Raw genomic sequence first — 14,472 nt, forward strand, 5'->3', positions numbered from 1 at the left:
GGGACCGAAAGGTACATTTAAAAAAACAAAAACCCACCCTGGAAACAAAGGAGCTGGGCTTTGTGGCTTTCCTGGGAGGGCTGAGGAATTAATGGGGAAGAGCACATGTGTTTGATAATCTTTATATGGCAAAAGACCCATCTTTCAAATATGTCACAAATTCATATTAATCACCTTCCTATTGCCTTCTGTGGCGCAGCTATTCCAGTTGCCTTGGGCAAAATTGGGAACTGTCTGGTTAAAAAAAATGTTTTACATTATAATTTACAAGAGCCTACAAGACTAGTTTCTTTTAATGGAAAGAATGATTAAAAAAAAGAGGAATATATCTACACCCTGGTATATATACACTATATATATAAAAATATATATATATATAAAAGACAGATATTGTAACTCCATCTGGAAAGAGAGAATGTTTGATCTTAACAATGTAACTTCTAGTTTTCAAACAGGCTCAGAAAACAAGAAGTCAGCAGGAGTTCAGATAAAGGAAGCTTAAAAGTCAAATAATTCTGACTCTGAACCCGAGACTTCTTAGACTCAGGGTCCTTTCCTTTACCCATTAATGGGCTGACTTGTGAGCTCAGGAACAAAGTGCTGCAATGTGAGGATTTCTGAGAGTCACTCATTACAGATCACTGAGTGGAGTCTGAGTTGCGGAAATCAAAGGATCCAATCTGGAGTAACTGGCTGAACTTCTGCTTGGAACTAATTTGTTCCGAGTTCGGCTCACCTTTCACCTCCCGAAGGCCCCGAGCAAAGTCCCCACTGGGGTCAGCAGCAGACGGCGCCAGGGGGATCCCAGCTCGGCTTTAACGGTCAGCGCTGGGCACCGCAGCCCCTAGCAGAGGGTGGACAGCCAGCCAGGGCAGGAGGGACGCGGCGGACATGGCCGGGCAGAACGGTGCCGGGCTTCCCGCTGCCCCACGGGGCCTCGCTACCGAGTCCGGCAGACGCCTCTCCTAACCTGGGCTCAGAGACCCTGCCGAGATGTCCCCCTCCCCGCTGCTGGCCTAGCAGGGTGGCAGCAGCCAGCTGTTGCCACAACCAGCGTCCAAGACCCTGGTGCGCCTTTGCCCACCCGTTCCAATTCCTGGAAAGCAATCCAGGCACGCCGGGCAGGGCGCAGGACTCCCAGCCCTATTGCCGGCTTTGCCACTCGCTCCTTCCAACATCTGGAGCAAGGTACTTTTCTCCAGGGAAACACATCTGGCTTCAGGGGAGCAGCCGGCTTGGAGGCTGAACGAATCCATGCTTAATCCAACATGGGGAGTGCCACGGACGGGCAGTGCTGCGCAGCACAAAGGGATTCTCCAACCCAGAGGAATCTGAAGCAGGGAGATTACCCGATACCCCCCAGGGCCCCAGCAGCAGCGCAGTGGCAAAGCACACACTCGAACTCGGGAGTGCAAGGCTGGCGTGGCAGGGTCAAACCAGAGGCAGCCTCGGCGAGGGGAAGGGCAAGGTGTCACCCACAGGGCCCACGGCCGGGGCTGCAGGAGGCGAGGGAGGGAAACCCGCTGCAGAGCACCGCTGCGCTTGCTCGACAGAGCGCTGCCTGTTTGCAGCACCGATACCGCTACCTCGCGGCGAGCGCCCCAGGGTGGGGGGAAAGGGCTGTGCCCGCAGAGGCAGGCGGCTTTCTCAGCGCCTCCCACACTGCTCCCATCGCACCGGGGCCTGGGACACCTCAGGGTGATCGCTGTGCAGGGAGGGGACACATGCGTGCACCCCACCAGCCGAACAGCCAGCGACTGCCCCAGCCACCCGCCTTCTCAGAGCTGACCCGGCCCGCCGATCCTCCAGAGGCCAATTTTAGCCGTGACGCTGAGCCAGAGTCACTGGGGCTGCTCCTGCCAGCTCTGGGCTGGGCACATCCCCAACATAAGGCCTCCACCCAGCTCAGCTCATCCTTGGAAAAGCTGCTTGTGGACCGCAGGCTGCTGGTCTCTCCCACCACCACATGGCCCAAACCCACAGGAAAGGTTGCGGCAAGCACAGTGCCAGGCCCTGCCTAACTCTCCAAACACACCTGAGCCAGGCAGAATGCGGTACAGCAGCCCCATTCCCCTCCTCTCCAAGATGCCCCTCCAGCTGGGATGTAATTTTTCCCCCCCTCAAAAGGTAGCATAAAATGGTCACAGTGTGAATGTGCTTGACCTTTTGTCTTGGACTAATCTAATTGTGTCGTCTTTGTGTAATCAGCCTGTAAAGGTCAGTGCTGTATTTAACATGGGGGCCCTTTAGGTACTGAATTTGCCTTGCAGTGAATTAACTTGATTATATTTCTTTCAAATATGTCAGAGACCAGGTCAGTTTAACCCTCTCTGTGCTGTCTGGGCCCACCCCTTTGTTTCCAGTTCCAGGAGGTGGCACTGAGGAACAACGAGGTCAGAAACACACACATGGGCTCCCTCCTCCTGCAGCCTTGGCCACCACCACCACCTCTCCCACCTTCCCAATGAGCAAAGTCTCAAGGGAGAGCAAGTGTGTTGTCAATCAGCCCGAAAAGTTTGCAAACCAGGACATTCTGGACCGCAGGGAGGGGTGAGATTTCAGATTGAATGCAGTAGGAAAAAAAAAAAATTCAGAAGACTCCTTTGCAAACATGAACCTGTCTCGGTGGAACGCTTCCTTACGACTCCATATTGTCACAATGAAATAGGACATGACTCAAGTCCAGATTAACGTGTCGCCTCTGCCGTTGACAGATAAGGTGTTCTCAATATCCTGCAATACATTATACATTTTAGAAAGTAAAGGTCTGTGCCGCAACCAGGGGCAGCGTGTCTGAGGCGTCGGGGATGCCATGGTGTGGAGACGGGCAGCTTTTATCAGGCAGTTCAGCTCAGCTGTGCCAGGGGACCGCACAGAGGGGAAAGCAACCTCGGCGGATCCCCAGGCGCACCCCTGGCCCTGAGGCAGTGGTGAGGGGCTGGGCAGCCTGCCCGCACGGAGGCAGGGAGGAGAGGCTGGCGATTCGCATCCTGCAGAGGTACGCGCACAGGACATTGTCACAGTGCTCGCAGTGGAAGAACCCCTAGGTCTGGTTTTCCTTTCTTGGCACCGGGAGTCAGGTATAAAAACACCCCTTTACTCTTCCAACACCTCTCTCCTTCCCAAGCCTCCTGCTCCAGGCAGGGCTACTGCGTGACTCCAGGGACTTGGGCAAGTCATGGCTCATCATCGCAAGACTGCTTTCCCCGCTCGCTTCCCTCCGCTGAGCAACCCTGTGGGGCTGTGTTTAGAAGGAAAACGCCTCAGGCCTGCAGCTGTACTGGCATTGCTGTTGCTGCCCTAGTGCAAGCTGTCGTCACCCAAAGCCTTGCTGCTTTGGTCCACGGTGGCACCCACGTCAAGCCATCTGCCTGCATGCAGGATGTAGAAAGCCCTGCTGACCCCACCTCTAGCACCAAGAACACTGTCCAGCACAGGAGACAAGCCCAGAGAGCAGCGCTGGGACTTGGGGGGGAACAGGCGTGCTGTGCTCCCTTGGACATGCACGCCTGGAGAGAGAGCAGGGCAGCATCCCCAGTGCTCGTCAGGGCATCTGCGTCGGAGACCTGAGTGCTCCCTGTTCTGCCCCCCCAACCTTCCTCCTCACCGAGTTGGGGGTCAGTGGTGCTCCTACTACATCAATGATCTGGTCCTTGGCATCTGCCTTGCCCTCCTCGATGCCGAGCCCTGCCTGGCCATCTGGATGGGCGCCTTCCACACTGAGGGGGCCAATGCTACCAGCTTTGGCCAGGGCCTCATAGCGGTGCCGTAACATCTGCAGCTCGTATTCACAGTTGGCAAAGGCTTGCTTCAGCTCATACAGCAGCACCAGGTCACTCCGCAGCTCGTTGAACATCTGCACGATCTCCTCTGTGGGCATAGGGTTGAGATCTAGGGAGAAAAAGGGGTTCTGTTAAACACCCTGACCTGCAACCCTCCAACGGAAGATCCCTAGAAAAGCACTGGCTGACCCTTCACTCCCACAAAGATATGCCAGGAGCCTCGCTCCATCACACGGATCATTAGCAACCGGCATCCCTAAGGGCTGGAGACCCAAATTTCCAGGCTGTCCTTCGGCTCTGGCCAAGGACTAAGGGTGAACCTGCAAAGTCCAGGACTCAGCAAGTGAAGGATGACAGAAGGCACAGATCAGACCAGACAACCAAACCTCGCTACCCACCAGGTCACATGAAGGGAGCGCAGTCTTGGGAACAAGTCCCCACATGCTGCTGCAGGGAACAGAAGAGCTCCTGCTGTTCCCTACACCTTCACCAATAAGGGCTGGACAGGCTGAGCTCACTTGCCTCTCTTGTTGCTCCTCCAAGCGTAGGACTGAGGCAGAGAATTGCTCTGCTGCTGCGTTACAGACGTGTTTTGATGCAGACCTGACCTGCTTGTAGCAGGGGCTGCCAGATCATCTCCCCACACCACGCATTCTGCTGCAGCCCATCACACACGCACACAGAGCCAGGAAGAGCTGCACATTCTGGAGAAGAAAAGGATGAAGCTCTGCATGTTTGTCCTGGTACACAGCAGCAGACCCCATCCGCAGGGCTGCCCACACAACCCCTTCCTGATATCACTGTGTTCACCCACACAAAGCCCTGGTGTGCTTCTGCAGTCTAAGGCGCAGCAGGGCTGGAGCACCAGAAATCCCTCAAAATACATGTGTTTTGTAAGGCAGGAGTGAGGAGTCAAGGACCCCTTCTTACACTCATGGAAAGTGAGCTCTAAGAAGCACTCACATCCTTCCCCAAAGCTTCCCTAGCAAGCAAAGACAGTAACTCCCTTAAAGCAGAAAGGGGAAACCACCCTGGCTGAGCCACCTTCACCAGCCACATGAGGCCTTCAGAACTGCACACAGTCTCTGAGACAACATACTAAGCCATAAACCAGTTGGTCCAAAAAACTATGAAGAGTTAACAGAAGTCAGTGCTGGGAGCAGGCTCAATAATCTGTAAATCACCAACAAGCCCTTTTTTTTTTCTTCTCTTCTTCTTTTTTCTCTTTCTATTTTTAAAAATCCCCCCAGCCAGAGTGAGGGGAAAAGGGATCATCAGGTGTCCAATCAAGGGGCACTGCGTGCTGGGACCTGTAGTACCTGCAAACTGTACCCACCGCATGGAGGGCAGCAGCTAGCCAGGGGCTGCACTTCTTCCCCTCTAGCTACGAGCCGCTATTGTACACGTTAAGTGAACCCTTCTTTCTGCTGCTAAGACACTGGAGTTCAAGAGTGAGGGATGTGTGTTTACTCGCCTTTCAGCAGAGATGCTCCAGATTTTCACACAGCGTGCAACCTATAAAGGGGGGACGAACAGTCCCAGACGCATTTTGGACTTGCCACCGTGAGCAGTAAATTAAGAGGAAACGAAGCTTGAAAGCAAGACAGGGCAGCCCTGAACAATGCGCGTGCCGTGGTCACTAATACACTTAGAAGTACCTCTCCCAGCAAGGCTGAGATTTGCCTTCCTAATACTGCGCTGCCTCTCTTGATGGTTAAAAAGGCCCAAACAAGAGAGAAACAAAGGCTCTTTTAAAACATTTTTCTACCGTGAGGAAAAAAAAAAACAACACCCTGTGCATCTTGTTCTGGCTTTTACCCTCTCTCTCTCTTTTTTTTTTTTTTAAACACATAAAATATTTTAAAAACCATTCACATACTGTTATTCAAGAAACTGGCTGTATTACTAGGGGAAAAAATAGCCCATCTCGAGAACAAAGGCTAGCTCTGTGTGTCTCTTTCTCTCTCGCGTGCCCCCTTTACTCACCTACTCCGAGTTCCATCAGCATCTGCTCCAGGGCTTTAATCTTCTTCTGTCCCACCGAGCTTGGCAGTTTCATCTGGAACACAAAGGTAACAGAGCCACACAGCTCAGAGATAGCCCTCACTCACAGCCGTCTAGTTCAAAAGGCAAGAGAGCTTTTCTTTTTATAGTGCAGGGGGAACAAAAAAAAGAAAGGGAGAGAAAGGAAAATCAAGTGGTAAGCGAGGGAGACAGGGGCTGAAAGTTTTCAGACTAGGTCCGAGGGCAGGCATTGAAAAGCCCGGTCGTGAGGGCTTTTATTTTCTCTCTCGTGTGTGTGCAAGACACGCTGCTTTACAGTTTCCATGTGTCACTGAATTAACAACAAAAGTTCTTCTTGGCTTCAAACCCTCTCCCGCGGTGCCTAGCCCATCAAAGGGCTCATTTACACAGCGGCTAATGTGCAATGCTGCCCTACTTTATTTCGCTTTAGCTGGCCTGATTAGACTCATGCGCTAACAGACTCACTTCTCCTTTTACCTGCTGAGCCCCAGACCTGTGGGATTCATTTACAGAGCAGGCTTTATAACAAAGGGGAGAGACAGAGAGAGCACAGTTACTTGACTGGCGGAAGTGTGAACACACATTTACATCGGAGCTAAGGGGCTAGGTGAGAGAGGAAGCATCAGATGTGAGCTATGAAAGGGAATCGGAGCTGGCCAGGAGAGGAAGAATGCATACACTTAGCAGGGTCCTTCCTCTGCATTCATTTGGGCTCTAGCGGGAGTGCTAGCTGCTCAGACCAAGCATTTATTAGATTACAAGCAGCACAAACGCAGCTGGCACAATATGGCAGGAAGAACAGGTTTCCAAGCCCTGCGCATATACCCAAGAACGAATGAAAGCGCTTTCCTTCCTCAGCAATGCTGGAAGACAGACCAGGAAAGAAATGATTCTCAACACCGCAGTGCCAAACGCCTTACTGCAGGCAGTCATAGGCTGCCCCTCCACATCCAGCCCTGGGAAGGTCAGCTCACACCTCTACCCGGGCATCATCATCACCAGCCCAAGCTGCCCGAACAGCCAAGACTGAGAGCATCCTGCAGCCATTCTACACACCACCTACCGATCAGCGGCCCCAACCTTGGCCACACCAACCATGAGCCAGCAGCACCGGGCTGGGAATGACCTGAAGGAAGAGTCATTCTTTGCTCCACCTTAACACTGATCTCCGAGGTGAGCTCACCCAAAGGGTCCCATAGTCACTGTACCTCCCAGAAGCCACAAGCTGAAGTTCCCCAAAACAGACAGCCCAGTGTCAGTCTCCCAAATTTGGCCCATCTTTTCCACAATGTTCACTGCCCCAACACAAAAATGACAACAAGAGACACTATCTGGAACCTGTTAATTCCTCTGAAGGCAGGAGCGCTGCATGCACATACCCAAACAGTGAAAGCTCTAACCTTAACTCAGCTATCGCTGAATACGTCCCATCAGCAGCTCCACAATCTCAGTGCGGGACCTGCTGGGAAAATCTGCCTTCTCCACCACGTCATTTCAGCCAAGAAACCAGAGCACAGCTGCCACAGAGCACCCTGGGGGAATGGGCCTTTCACAGTTTACACCAAGAAGCACCTAGTCCTTTGGCTAGATATTACCACCACAATTAAGACTCCAGCAGAGGACCAAGAGGACCATCAGGGGAGGATTTCTAAGAAACCAACCTGATCCAGAGGACCCAAAAGGAGCACTAGGGAAAAAGGAAAACCCACCCTTGTGCAAACAGCCAGTACAGGTAAGGACTAGAAGACACCTCTGTCCTTTCTTATACCCTGAGGGTCTTCAGCTTGGAGCTGGGGTTTCTGCATAGCAGTGAATTTCATACTTCAGAGACTGGATCTTTACAGTTGACCACAAAATGATTATTTTAGCAGAAGAAAGGCTGTCAAAGGTATTAGGTATTTGAATTTCAGTGAAGTCTGGTCCGAAGACTTTACTTGAGCAGAATCTTACCAAAATAGGTTTTCCCAGCAGCTCTGCTGCACGGACTACCTGCACAGGCTCTGCTGGAAAGCAGCAGACAGGGCAGAGCCGTAACATCAGGCAGCCTAGAGCACCAGGACAGGAGGTGGTTCTGTTTACTTGGTGGGTGCCATGCTGCAGCTAGCAGCGGGATACCAAGGAAGGAAAGGTCACTTAGCACAGCTTAGCAGGAGACAGAATGGCTAGCCTGGAGCATCAGCAAAACATTGCTGAGAGCAAGAGGCCTTGGTCCAGAGAACTGCTGTACCCCATGGGGAATCATACAGAACATTTAAGGTGGGCAATGTACCCAGCTCTGCCTCAGCTGCGGGATCTATGGGCTGACCCGGTCAGATTGTGCTATCCTTAACTTGTAGGACACAAAGGGTTAACAAAGCCCAGCATCTCCTCATTGAAGAGCTCCAGACACACAATACTTGTGCAATTTTCACAGCCCTGAGAGTCTGTCTTCACCCCTGGCCCTAACACCAACATCACGGTCTTTCTAGCTAAAGGCAGGATTCCCTTCTGTTAAACACCAGCTGGCAAAAGCATGCCGGGCTTCACGCCAGCTTCAGGAACAAAGGACAAGAAACAAGAAAAGTTCATGCTTGGCTAGGCTAGGTGGACAGATAAGAGATCTTGGATTGCTGGTTAGAGGAAGAGCACAAGCTTTTCTCCTGGGAGGCTTCCACTAGCCCAAAGAACTACTGGCAACACAAACAATCAACCTGGCAAAGCCTTTGACTCTAATGTTGTGTGTGTTCTGCTCACGTCCCACAGGAGTCTGGTCAATGAATACCGAGCCAAGGTCTTCTCTGACACTCCTGAAGATTAGAGGATGGAGCAGGGAGAGGCAGGACAAATTAATTTCACTTTTAAGAAAGGAACACTAGAGATGCTCAGGAGGAGTGGGATCGTGAGTTTAGTTTAAAAACACATCAATTAAGCTTCCTTTTAATTCAGGCAGGAGGATCTGGCCTGCAAACAGGAAGGCTTCATTGGTTTCTCAAAGCAAGAGTATATTTTAATTTTACCATCATTAAGAAAATGTTATGATTTATGTGGCTGCTGTCGGACTAATATCTTTAGAATTTAGCTGGCTAAGCCAATTCATCTCTAAGACTGATGAAGGCTGATTGCTCTCTATGCAAAATGTATTAAAACTAAATGAGCAGTCTATTACTCAAATGCTGCTGATAATCTGTTAGCCAGGGTCCGTTAGCTGAGCTGCCTTGTTGCTGGAGAGAAGCCTTCATGCCCTGTACAGCTCTGATAAGCCCAAGCTTACCTCAGCAAGCCCTTCTTTGTTTTGGTCTTTTACATAGATGTCCAGAGATACACCAGTGTGCTGGAAGTGGTGTATCACTTGCCTTCATTCCCGAGGAACAAGGCAATCCGCAGTGACCACGGGTCCCAGCCAGCGGCACAGAGAACAGCTCTCTGGCTCAAGGCGTGTGCGCTGGGATACATGGTTTCTGCAGGCCATATCTCTGTGTTAATGAAAACAACACTCAGGGCAATCTCGTTGCTTACATCACGGCTCCTGGGATGTTCTTGGTGTTGTCTTGGCTTGAGTCCTCCACAGGGCCTGAGGAAAATTATGTTCCTCGGAGAACTCCAGTGAGCAACCACAGTTTCCGAGGTGAATGGCATTTGCCCTTTTCTTTCCCTTCTTATACTAGACTATTATTGTTATTTATTATCTTTAAAGTCCCCATATAATAATAATACCTGGGAAACAGATTGCTCCAGTCAGAAAACTGATTAGCCAGGATTTTTGAGGTTACTATATTTTGGATGCTCTTCTCCTTTGACAGCCTCTCCCTACAGCCCTCTTTGCAACACCAGCCTGCGCTTATAATTACACCAACGTCGCTTTTGATTTAAGGACTGTAATCCTTTGTCCTTGCTATAAACAACCTGCATTAAACACATGAACTGCGTGTACCAAGAGAAAAATAAATAAAGAGCTACAGAAAATTGTGTGAATCAACACCATGAAGCCACAGCACCAGAGCCTACCCACACAGAGAGGAGCCTTGCCTGCTCCTGGGATACACAGCCTCTGCTGGCATTCCCTTGGCCCGAGAGTACACCAGTACTGACCCGGTCTGCTCTCCCCTGAAAGAGGAGGGCATTGCTCAGGAATTGAGCCATGCAGCTTAAACAGACGAACAGAGCACCCACTGCACTTTCACGGCAGGGGTTGAGGGACTGGGGGTGGCCCTGAGCAGTTCGATTTCCATAGAGGGTCTCACCATGGAGTACTCTTGAGGTTTTGAATGATACAGGATTTTTATTTAATGTTCGAGACACTCCGCCAACAAAACCTTGCTAATTCTCACTGACGACTAGGAGATCTACTGCAAATTAATTGCTAATTGGCAAAAATCACTAAATGAACAAACATGATAAGAAATAACTGAAGACATAGCCTCCCCAAATAGACGTGGTTCATTTATTTTTGTGTGTCATTCAGTTTTCATGATTTATGCTAATACTGATAAGCATAGTTGTAAATGTATTTGAGTATATTTCAGCGGAGTAATGAAGTCTAAGTAATAGCAGAGCTTGCAACACAGTCCCCTGTTATGTCTTACAGCATCACCACCTGGCAGGTAGAGACTGTCATGGGGATCTGCACTAGGAATGGAAGAGGGCTGCAGGATCTACAGACAGATTCAGCTAGGTCCCACGTGTGATTATATCTGTGTGGTCATCTTAAATGTCCTGCTCTCAATTTATTGCTTTCTTCACAAATGCTCCATTTCTGGTGCTCACAACTTAAAAAAAAAAACAACCAAACAAACGAAAAAATAAAACACTTCTGTGCTGAAACCTTTTGTTCAGTCTATCACCAAAATACAACATTTTCAAAATTCATCAATGGTTATTTGGATATTTCATGTGTACTCTCCCTGATGCCGCATTTCATTTTAATTCCATTTTGAGACAATCTTTTCCTCAAACTCAACCTTCCCCAACCCTAAACAATATGACTGTCCTAAAACCGTTAATCCTAAAACCTCCACACATCTGACCTGTGTCTACACAGCTATAAACTGTGGTTTCATGCACCGGCACCAGTATCGTTGTTCAGCATTATAATACAGCTCACTGACATTGAAAACCACCTTCTTCATGGATTTCAGCAGCAAGAAAACTTTCTCATTAGGCACCTTCTTCATGGATATCTTTAGAGTACTGAACTGCTTAGTGGGTTTCCGGGAAGGAGTGCGAAACTTTCAGATGAATAATGCTTTTTGCATTTTCTGGCTTAAGATGGGGAAAGAAGGTCAACCTTTCCCCAGCTGCATGGGTCTACTCTGCAGGAGCAGAGAGCCTCCACTCCTGCACAGTTTGAAGGCTCAAGAAAGGGAAGCACCATATTAAGTTCTTTAGCCCTTAGACCTCTGGAATTTAAAAAACCCCAACAGAGAAATTCAATTTCAGATATGAATGTGCTCATTTCTGGAAATCCAAAGTGTTTAACTGCTCAGAACTAAAGTGCTACAATGGAAGGCGGATGGGCAATTCAATGGATTAGTTAGAAAACTTTGAAATTGCACAGGTATTCTCTGCCTCAATGAACATACACGCTTCCCCCTGCCCCAGCTTACAGCTAGGGACCCCATGTCATACATCAGTGCCTGCTGATCTGCCAGACTAAGATTTAGGACAGATAAAAATAGATTCATACCACTACGTCACCTCTATCTACTATGCTATGTAACACACTAAACACACAGCGATTACTCCGGGATGGCACACGATCATCAACTTGCTCCATCAATGAGGCTTAATGCTAAGTAAACCAATCATTTAAGAAGAAAACATTTCTATAGTAAGTTGCGTAAACGGCTGTTTCCGGGTTATTTTGGACCAAAGTTAGACAAACATCACAAATTCCCAAATCGATTGTGCAAAAATATAAATTCTGTACTTGAAGCCTCCTAGTAAATTAAACCAGCTTTATTCATTAGAGGAATATACTTAGCAAAAGCTTTGTCAAGGATGAGGGAGGCCAACAGATCCCAGGGAAGCACAGCACACTCAGGCATATGGCACAGTAGCAGCCCACTGATCCTATAAACATTAATGCCTCGTTAGGCACCTGTAGCACTGATTCAAGGGGTAAAGCTGAGAGAATACTTCCTAAAGAAACCAAAGGTCCTGGAGCATCAACGTCTCAGCATGACAGGTTTTCACCAGTGCAGGTAACGAGGTCTTCAAGGTTTTTACACTCTCCCACCCTTTCACCCCTTGGGAAGCATCTATAGATTTCTTTGGCTCAGCACAAGTGGCCTAAAATGAGAATGGCTTGGAATCCACACAGATGAGGGCTGGTAACCTGGAAAGAGTCAGCTTTCTCCCAGTTTGACACACAGGTTGTGACAAGAAACAAGACATCTGAGAAGACAAGAATTCACACCTTGCCAGGACTGCCTGCCATTTAGGAGATGGTCATTTCTGGCAAGCAAAGTATTATCTGACACTTACCAATCCTGGTATTTCCTTGCCCTTAAATACATTTTGCTTTAAATATAGTGCAAGCCTGTAAAACAAATGCAAAAGGACTACAGGAAGTGTTTGTGTAGCGAAAAACAGTAAAATGCATGGTGCAGAAGATAGAACTGTGCAGGATATTTTTACTGGAGGGTGTTTTATGTTAAAAGCACGCTACCGGTATATCACTATAGCATTTTACTTTAGGAGATCTGCAGACTCCCAAATAGCCCTACCCCTGCCTCTCACTACAGGCACAGAAACCAAGCTGAGACCTGTAGAGGTGGCTGCAGCCGACTGAAACAAACCAAGAGCACAGAGGAGCGTGCTGTGCTCACAGGGAGGGCCTTACGACAGGCCATGGTCTCCAAGAAAAGTTTCATGTAGTACAAGCACATTATGAAAATTTCCAGAAATCCAAGAAACTGTAGCAAAACATGCATCTAGTCTTGAACTGATGTTGCCTTTCTTTTAAATAATTTAACTGAAACTACACTTACATAAATATAAAAACCCACAGTGACTAATTACACTCCAATCATTATATTGGTTACCCTCATGAAAGAAAAGAGTAATGTATATGGTGCTCTGCACAAGTTACATATACAGTCAGACTACCTGGTGAATGACACCTAAGACTGTGTCACTATGGGCACACAAAGGTAGTAAAAGCTTCTCAAACCAGTCCAGGACTGGCAGACAAAGGTCCCTGAGGCCTCATACTGCACAGACACCGTTTGGCACTTGATGATTCAACAGAAGCAGCAACACAAAGTGTGCTTTCCAGAACCACAACTTATGCTAAAAGACCCCATTACTGTACCCAGAGTGCTCTCTCTATACCCGAGAGCCTACTAAGGCTTTGGTCTAGATGCTCTCCCACACCAAAGAGCTCCACAAACAAGGTGACGGATGCATTTTCTTTCAGCAATTCAACATCAACTGCCTTTCAGTTTAGCTAAGAATGAGAACGGAGTAAGAGAAGTGTTGGATTCACCTCCTCTAGTTCATTCAAGATTCTGTATCCTTTGCTGTTCTCTTTAAAAATAAATACTCAAATATTTTCATCTTATTTCACTCTCTACAGGCAGAGGTTTGATTAGGAAATCCACCAGCACTCTCTTGGTCCTAATTCAAGGGCATGTAGTACAACAAATAGATGGCAACGCCACAACATGAATTCGATCCAGCCTGCATCATTTGTTCGTCACTTTTATTCACAGAAATGAGACTACTACCTTCCTTCCACACCTCTGTCAGGCTCCCCATGGAAATTACTCTGATCCACTCTCTCGTAGAGTGCAAAACGTACCACTTCGCTAATGAAAAACTGCTAGCAGAAGCAACAAGCACAACTCAGCTAACTAATCCATGGGATGTTCAGACCTGGAAACATAAACTTTCCTACTTAATAAGGGTGCGCTGATCTCCATCAGATTGATGACTGGATGCCTTGGAGGGCAATCAATACGAAACATATAAATTATTAATTGCTCCAAGTAATTAAATTTATCAAATCCAAATAAAAATAACTGATATTTTATGAAACTGCTTCCAAAGCTGAACCTCTGAAGGGACAGTATCGATCACAGGAGGACAGACAGATGTTTCACACGTTCACAGCCGATGAGGTCTGGGTTTGCATTAATGACAGGGAAGGAACAGTGCCAACAGCCTCCGATGCAGAGTAAACAGGCGGCGTGCTTGGCCATTTAATTGTGGGTCAGATCAAGAATGGAGAATAAACATGCTTGAACACATACATACAACCCCATCTTCCTCTAGAAATATCATTCAATGTGGAGCTGTAGTAAGCACTCGGTTCCTACTCCAAGAAAAAAAAAAAGGAAGAGAACTCACACACACATACACACATTCCTCCCACAATCACAGTAAATTCTGACTCATTAATCAGTGCTAAAACAAATGCTCAGCAAGCTAGTAAATATTTAAAAGCTGGTGAGTGTGAATATTTGAATCAATGGGTACTAAAGCTGTACTTATAATTTTCCTTCCTCTACTTCTTTTTTAACTGGTTCGACTGGCAAATCATCTACAAGATACCAGTTAGCAGATGGAGTCAGGATGCCGGCTGGAAGCCTTTTATGAGGGGAGGCGGCCAGCTTTGAATGACTAAGCTGGAGCATCCCTCAGTCCTTTCTGCAGACTGAGACCTCTACAAACTCCTTTTCATCCC

At 48.2% G+C, this 14,472-nt stretch overlaps 1 protein-coding gene across 5 annotated transcripts in view; it reads right to left on the reverse strand.

Moving 5' to 3' along the window:
* Positions 1 to 2,599: 2,599 nt before the first annotated feature.
* DMAP1 (DNA methyltransferase 1 associated protein 1) overlaps positions 2,600 to 14,472 on the reverse strand; it is a 30,277-nt gene continuing 18,404 nt past the window's right edge. For 4 of the 5 annotated variants that reach the window (XM_075424649.1, XM_075424647.1, XM_075424646.1 and 1 more), the window contains exons 9-10: positions 5,769 to 5,841; positions 2,600 to 3,891 (exon numbers count right to left, since the gene is read on the reverse strand). In XM_075424649.1, the coding sequence (XP_075280764.1) occupies positions 3,545 to 3,891; positions 5,769 to 5,841 (420 nt within the window). In that variant the 3' untranslated portion in view covers positions 2,600 to 3,544. The remainder of the gene's footprint in view (positions 3,892 to 5,768; positions 5,842 to 14,472) is intronic. The other variant, XM_075424650.1, reaches the window with a different exon arrangement.

Source organism: Opisthocomus hoazin, chromosome 6 (genome assembly GCF_030867145.1).
Source record: "Opisthocomus hoazin isolate bOpiHoa1 chromosome 6, bOpiHoa1.hap1, whole genome shotgun sequence".
Lineage (NCBI taxonomy): Eukaryota > Metazoa > Chordata > Aves > Opisthocomiformes > Opisthocomidae > Opisthocomus > Opisthocomus hoazin.